This window comes from Exserohilum turcica, assembly GCF_000359705.1.
Source record: "Exserohilum turcica Et28A unplaced genomic scaffold SETTUscaffold_12, whole genome shotgun sequence".
Lineage (NCBI taxonomy): Eukaryota > Fungi > Ascomycota > Dothideomycetes > Pleosporales > Pleosporaceae > Exserohilum > Exserohilum turcicum.
Window position 1 is genome coordinate 656,801 of NW_007359937.1, and position 8,099 is coordinate 664,899.

Here is an 8,099-nt window from a genome sequence, read left to right on the forward strand (position 1 = left end):
CGATAGTCGTTCTCGTCGCGTAAGATAACGGTTGCGTTGATTGGAGAAGATTGCGCGTTCATGTTGATTAGCTTGGTAAAGGCAGTGAGACTCTTAATTGTCAGACTGTGAGGGGTTTCTGATCAAGGACTGTTTTTGGGTCACTGTGATAAAAGACTGTGATAAACTTAAGTATAGAAACTGAGTGTATTGAGTTGTTGTGTGTTCTGTCGTCTGTAGGGGCGCGAGGGCGCGCCCCTTATAAGAGCTATCGCTATTGCTTTTTGTATTAGGTAGGCCGCTAAGTATCAGCCTCGCCTAGGGTTAGGTCTTGGCGATCAGCCCTGACTGGTTGGGATCACAGAATCCTGGTGCTCGAGTCCGCACCCGGATTCTGCCACTTATCTGACATAAGGATAGATAGATTTCATTATTTACTCTTGTTATAGTCAACTTAAACTATACTTTCTTACTAGTTACTTTACTTAATAAGATTATTACTTGTTAGTCTATAGCAATATAGATTAGTGTTTGTTAAAACCCCTAGTTATATCTATAACTTTTTTCTACTAAGAATGGCTAGATAACCTCACGGAACACTAGCGTAAAGCTCACCAGCCTTAGTGTGGGACCTGGCAAGAGAAGTATAGATCCAGACCCCGTGTAACAATTAGTTTCTGTCAGCGATGCGTCTTCTTCCAAACTCTCAGACCAATCAACGCATCACGTTTACATGCTGTAACTATCTTTGGACAAGCGTACACCAGGCGGGTCCGTGTCCTGCGTGGAATGACAATTGAGCCGCGTGCGCAAAGCGGAAGCTGCAAGTGCATGAGAGTGTAAAAACTCTATGCTTCACCGCTACCTTCTTATCACTCTTCACGCGTAATACATCGACTAAATATACGTAAGGCGTAGGCCGTATACTAGTCCGTGCATCAGACCCCTAAGATCCTCCTATAGTCGCACCGTGAAATATAAAGGACTATATGCACCAGTCTAAGTAGTACTTCAAGACTGCTAGAGTTTACATACATAATCATTCTACTTACACTTGGCCTAAATCTATAACCACAATAACTACGCAATATACCTCTTTCTTAATAGGCCAAATATGAAATTCGCTATTGTCATCTCCACTATCCTTTTTGGAGCTGTCCCCGCACTCGCAGGCACGAGAGTGTGGTGTGAATGGGCAGACTTTGCCAAGGTCGAAGGAAAATGCATTGACTCTGCTTATAACCTTCCTGTTGTATGACTTGTATTCCATTAAATTTACTCTCTATGCCAAACTAACGCGTTGATTTTAGGTTGACATTGGAACCTGTTGTGTAGTAACTACTGTGGAGGAAGTGAAATTCAAATCGATCTGTAAAGAACTCAACTCCAATTTCAATTCAGGTGGATACTGCAAGGGCAATGGTGAGTAGGAAGGGTTAGGGCTAGAGCTATATATATTAGTATAACGAGGCCAACATAGGAGAGCCCTATTACCTCAACGATATAATCACCTCAATAATAAAACATAGCTTTTACATAGTATAACATGGTTCATAAGCGAGCGAGCACCTCGCCACTAGCGCGTCGACGACGAGATGTTATCACAAACTTTTATCACAGTTAATAAACTATTGTAGTATACTCGATTAATTATTAGAATCGCTACTATCACTTGCACTATCTATCTAAACTGCGCAGGTACGAGCGTTATGTCCAGTCAACGTCCCGCATCGACGAGCTCTCAAGCTGAACGGCATCATCTCTCGCGCGAACTACCTCACAGAAACCCGGCATGCTCTCCATGTGTGCTTAACATCTACATGGATCACTAAAAGAAGGCCCATTGCAACACGTGTTGCATCGTGTGAAGCCATATTGGCAACAGATTCCCTTGTTCTTGTCGCAGCAATGATTGAAACAATCATTATTGTCGCGGCAAGCGGCTATGATGTTCGAATTAGCAGCCCGTTTGCGAGATTTTGTGCTATTGTCAAAAATATACATACCTGCTGCAAAACCGAAGAGCAGAGCAAATTGAATGAAGCAAATTTTTCTTCTGGCAACTTTCTTCACGATATCGAAAGGAGGGTTAGGAAACTAATTCAGCTATAGTAATTTAGCTTGAAGATAAAAACCGATCTTTTGAGACGTGAAGCGATTAAGAGTATTTTTGTCGTTTGTCTGGTAATGATCAAGTGTTAGTGAGTAAAGGAGAAGGTGTCTTGAATGTCTTGAGCGGTGAATGCAGCACATTCTCGGACATATTCGCATGATTATTGCTGGTAGGCCAATCCGTACTTTCTCTCACGCTCCAGGACAGCCTGGACCGTTGGCTGTGGCTCGGCCGCGGGAATTCTGAGTTTTCCCTGTCAATGAGACGGCATTGGTAACAATATGAGTTTCTAGAAAATTGAAACTAGGAGTGGTAGTAAACCTACTTTCGATAGAAACGTCGTTAAGCTAAGCCATTTTGGCAGGCTGTAGGGGGTTGGAAATGTAATGTGCCGTGGATGACGACACGACGCAGTTTGTGAAGCGTAAGAAGCTAAGTAAGCATAGTGTCATTCCTCACTGCCAGCAACACCCTGCTAAGTTGGACATAGACCTTACAGCTCGACAGGTATGGTGAAACTTGCTGTGTATCAAGGCATTTTATCACCCTGTCGATACCAAGAGCTCTCCACGGAAAGGGTGGGACGATGCATTGCCTGACTTGCCTGATCGGATTCGGGATGAGCTAGTAAGCAACCTTGGGCACGGTCTGGCATGGTCCGACTGTGCTCTTAGTAAAAAGACAATAAGGTGGGTCCCAGCTCACACCAGTATCCCAGGAAACGAGACTGGCGACAGGGCCACCAATGAGGCCACAGGATGGAGAGAGGACAGCAGTAGACAACTGTCAGCAGATACGCCGCCTAGGCTCTATTCAATTAGATTAACCGTCAGGCGCTAGTGTAGGACTCAAACGAAGCGAGCATAGGCAGCTAAGTGGCGAGCAGAGGCTAAAGGCCGAGTAACTTACAGATACACACTATAGCCTACTAAGAAAGTACTTTAGATCCATGGAGGCCTTACTAAACAATAGAGCGTGCTATTAATGTAGCTACGCACTAAGAAGATAGGCCTACGCGACTTTCTCTTCACCCAAAGAGTGCCAGGTGTTACTAGTCCCCGTTGCTAGTGCGGGGAGAGACGATAGACTATCGCCCACATCCTACTCCACTATAGGATACTTAAGGACCTCTAGAACTGGGTATTCGGTAACCTCCGCGGGCGACATAACCTCCGGGCCATCCTAAGTAAGCCACAGCTAGCCAATAAAGCTATCCGGTTTGTAGAACAAGCGCAGATCCTTAGGCATGTTGGGATCGTAGACGACAGCCGAGCGCGAGGGGCGAGACCGTAGGTATCGCAGCCGCAAAACACGAGGCAGCACGCCTCTATGAGCCTACAAACACAGCATACTGTTAGTAGAACCATTGTCTAGATATGGTGCCAGCCAAATTGTAGATAGTAATGAAGAGGAAACGGTAGGCCTCTAGGAACAGCTGGCTCCCATAGGGGAGTGACGTGGGGCGGTACAGATGAACGTCTGCGCGGCGTCGGCTGTTGGCTAACTAACGTCCGCCCCTATGTGCCGAAAAACTCTGTGTGCCGAGAATGGCCAATCGTATCGACATCACAGACTTCCTTATAGCCGTTGCGATTTAGTTGGTTGTTTTTGGCAGGCAAGGTTTTTCGGCTCACGGGGACGGATTTTACTACAGATTCTGATCTTGACACATGATGAATTTCACTATCTTTGAGAACCTCCCACAATCTAACAGGTCTATAGCTCCTAGCTGTTTCACCCTAACCTGGATCAAGACTAGAGAAGCATAGTCTAACCCCGTGTAACACCTATCAAGTAGCCTCTTGATCTTAACATGGACCAGCCCACCCGCAGGAATAGGTAGGCGCCCCTTGGCAGCAGTAGGCAGCACCATTTCTGCAATTGCAACTTTCGCCGCTAGGGCATGATACACTGCATGATTGGCGTATCTGCAACAGCTCTCGAGCTTCGATTCCGGTAAGACGTTGTGCAGGCTCCGGGGTGGCCACAACAATAGCAGCCATAAGAAGAGATAGGACAAAAGACTTCATGGTGAATAATTTGTTGGTTGATAGCGAAGTTGTGTTTGCTGTAGTGACGTTGAGGAATATTGAGAATGATAGATGGTTGTCATGTTGAGAGAAGAAGCCGTACACTTTATATAGAGCTAATGCCTCTAGAACATTTACATGATAGATACCTAGTGAAAAGCATAATCTATCTTAGAATGGGCAATAGCCAAACTGATCAGCAGATTCATTTGTCAATATGCCGTGTGCAGGGGCTTCACGGCCATACATGTTAACAACAAAGCTAATAAAGCCCGTCTTACCTAATACCGGAGTGTAACTACTACCTTTTCTAGGTTAAGAGCTTATTAAACCTGGCTAGATCAGTCTGATTAGCTTACGAAGGTGTCAAGCCAAAGTTTTGTCATTCCGACGCTATATAACGTTTTGCTCACGATTAGCTAAAAACCCTAGACTCAAGACTTTGCAAAGCTGTAATTAGCTGAGCATGGTATTCAATCACTTAATCAAGTTTGGAATAACCTCTTAAGCACGGCCCCAGTTACAAAACTTTGACCTACGAACTTCATATCAACAAGTCCGTCCTCGGCGTTACAAGAAACGTTGTTGAACGTTCCTAAATAAATTTTCCAATAAGCTTTATTCAATGCACCGAAGAAAGCGAAGTGTTGAGAGTTAAAGTACCCCTCATTTGTTCCAGCGCGGCGGGTGCCCAACACTCAGGGACGTACGTTATGACAAACGAGATTTCGGTGACTCTAACTCGCCTTAACTCTACTCAAAGTTTACTTGACATAGTGTACACGCGGCTATATACTTACTATTGGTGAATTATATATTATCAGAGCAGTTATACTTTGTATTATGAACTTTGTACGTCAGATACAACGAATACCGACCCGAAATTCAATTATAACTTAGAGATGTCAACGTAACCATCATCAGAAAGTTTCAATGTCCAAACTATATTTGTCTTACAAGAGACTAATAGTGCCAGATTTCATGTATTTAAAGCGTGTGCTCTGGTTGTGACTATTGAATATCATCATCTCACACCTAAGACCTTTTCTCAATCACTACCAAGATGCAGTTCCCTCAGTTTTCAATTCTTACTATCTGCCTCTTTGCAGTAGCAGCCATCGCCAACCCCGCCGCTGAACCTATGCCGCAAGAGAAACCAGCTTGCTGTCTAGACCAAGACTAAGGAAGTATAGCCTAAGACCCCATGTAACATTTAGATAGGTCTAGTGCTAATCTTACTATAATAGTTAGGCCCACTAAGCCAAGTATACAACCACATACGCCATCTATGCGCTAGAAAGGTAGAGCATAAGCTAAATAAGCTGCGCGTTATGCTGTGTATGTAGTTGATACTTAAGCTCGTATAATCGCCATTGCAATCGATTACTAAGCGCAGTCTTAGTTACAATAACATAGCCTATCACAGAAAATTAGTATAGGTCTAGAAATCTAATAAAGATTACTAAATAATCATGATATTATTAATAAGAAAAAGTCTATTATACTTAATCTACTATATAACGTGGTTCACAAGTGAGTCGCTAACCCAAGCGAGTCGCTAACGCCCCACCAGCCCATCAACTTCATCACTATAACGCGTGATGTCTCAACAACGCAACTATCTATTAATATATTCTAAATCTAATCTTTAACTTACTCTTTTTAACGTCTAGTTGCAACGTATTTAGAGTGTAAACTGTGCTACTACTATCTACAACGTCCTACAAAGAACTCTATCTGATCAACGCGCTAGAAAGCGCCCTTAACGCGACTGCGAGCTAAAATCAAAGCGTCTAGATAAGCTAGAAGAGGAGGCTATAGTTAAGCGTATTCTTAAAGAGTCTACGCGAGGATTTGCGCCTACAAAGCTTAACGTTCAAGTAATAGCTAATAAACTATTAGAGGAGCGTAGTGGCAACCCTGTTGGCAAGAACTAGGTTAACAACTTCGTTAAGCGGACTCCTAAGCTCCGTACGCGCTAGAGCCGTCCCTATAATCACCAGCAAGCCGCCTGCAAGGATCCAGTGGCTATCCAGCGCTGGTTCGACTTAGTCCAGGCGACAAGGCAGAAGTGGGTATTGTGGACGACGATATCTACAACTTTAACAAGACTAGCTTTATAATAGGCAAGATTTTATTATAGTTAGTTATTACAGCATTAGAAGGACATAGGAAAAAGAAGCGGATATAGCTAGGCAACTATAAGTGGGTTACTGTAATCCAAGGCGTGGGCGCGTTAGGTCGCTAAATACCACTGTTTGTTGTCTTTGCAGGCAAGGTGCTTATTAACGTCTAGTTTAAGGATTTGCCTGCTAACTAGGTTCTTAAAGTTAGTCCCAATAGCTAGACGAATAATTAGCTTAGTCTTGCCTAGTTAGAGCACTTTAATACCCATACAAAGAGCTCTACTATAGGTGGGTATTAACTGCTCATTATTGATGGCTATAAGAGCTAATACTTTGTCGATTTCTAAGATCTTTGCAAGGAGAAGAATATTGTGCTTCTCTACATACCTGCGCACTCGTCTTACCTATTGCAGCCCCTTGACGTCGCCTGCTTCTCGCCGTTAAAGCGCAAGTATAGCGACGCTATTTTAGGCTTAGCACGCAACCGCACCTACTATATTAGCAAGAAGACCTTCCTACCAGTCTTTAAGGCTGCTTTTGAGCAGTCTATCACGAAGGAGAATATCCAAGCTAGCTTCAGAGGCGCTGGTCTAGTCCCACACGACCCACAGGCTGTGCTATCTAAGCTTGATGTGGTGGTGCAGACACCTGTACAATCACCGCAATAGGTAGCCGCCTGGCAGGCGCAGACACCACGCAACGCGCGCGAAGTTGAGTCTTAAATTGGTCTTATTCAAGAGAGCGTAAGAAAACGCCGTGGGTCTTCTGCCAATTCACTTACTAAGCAGATCGCGCAGCTAAGTAAGGGGGCCTAGCAAATGGCACATAAAATGACGCTTATAATAGAGGAAATGGGTACGCTTTAAGCGGCTCTTGACGAGTAAAATAAGCGTAAAAGCCGCAAGCGGCGATACGTACGGACAGAAGAGACTCTTACTATAGGCGAAGTACAAGAAGTATTAGCTAAACAGGCGGGTAGCAGTCGTGGTGATGGTGAGAGTGCGTCGAAGAGGGTGCGAGGAGAGCGGCGGTGCGGGCGTTGCAAGCAGACTGGACACAACGCTCGTACCTGCGTAGTTGAGATAGATAGTGCAAGTAATAGTAGCGATTCTAACAATTAATTTAGTGTATCGCAATAGTTTATTAACTGTGATAAAAAACTGTAATAACGTGTTGATGTAGATGTAGTGGTGGGGCGTTAGCGACTCGCTTGGGTTAGCGACTCACTTGTGAACCACGTTATTGTGTTTTAATAAATTTAAAATTTTATTGCTGCTTAAAAACAACACTTACGCAACTTAACTATATCCTAACAAAGCAAAATACCTTCTAGAAAACCAAGAGATCTGGAAGGATATCACAGAGTTCAAAGCAGCCTAACCAATCACCCCTTGGTTCAAAGTAGTTATCCATAAACTACCAACAAACCATAGCCTAGAGGTCCTAAAGGAGGAAATCGAAATCTTCAATAAAGGCCTAAAGGTAGTAGGCAACCCCTTCTGGCTAACACCAGAATCCAGAAGAGGAAACCAAAACTTTAGATCCGCCTGCGTAGCTTTTGCTACAGAACAAGAAGCCCAAAGAGCTATTAGAGGAAAGCTCTATATTCTAGGGCAGAGCCTTAGAGCAGAGAAACTAAGAGTTATTGATAACTCTAAATAGTGCTCTAAATGCCAAGGGTTTGGGCACCTAGAGGCTAAATGCTCTAAAGTAGCCTGCCAGATCTGCAGCGAAGCCCACCACACTAGCCTCCACAAGTGTAATTCTTGCTCAAGCAAAGGCAAGCCTTGCGTTCACACTATCTTTAAGTGTGTAAACTGCAGCAAGCCCCACGCAGCTAACAGCCAAAAA

At 44.0% G+C, this 8,099-nt stretch overlaps 1 protein-coding gene across 1 annotated transcript; it reads left to right on the plus strand.

Moving 5' to 3' along the window:
* Nucleotides 1-1,093: 1,093 nt before the first annotated feature.
* SETTUDRAFT_25985 (uncharacterized protein) lies at nucleotides 1,094-1,409 on the plus strand (the record flags this gene model as incomplete). Its single annotated transcript, XM_008024210.1, has 2 exons — nucleotides 1,094-1,231; nucleotides 1,290-1,409. The coding sequence occupies 2 exons, from the start codon at nucleotides 1,094-1,096 to the stop codon at nucleotides 1,407-1,409; spliced, it is 258 nt and encodes an 85-aa protein (XP_008022401.1).
* Between the last annotated feature and the right edge of the window lie 6,690 nt (nucleotides 1,410-8,099).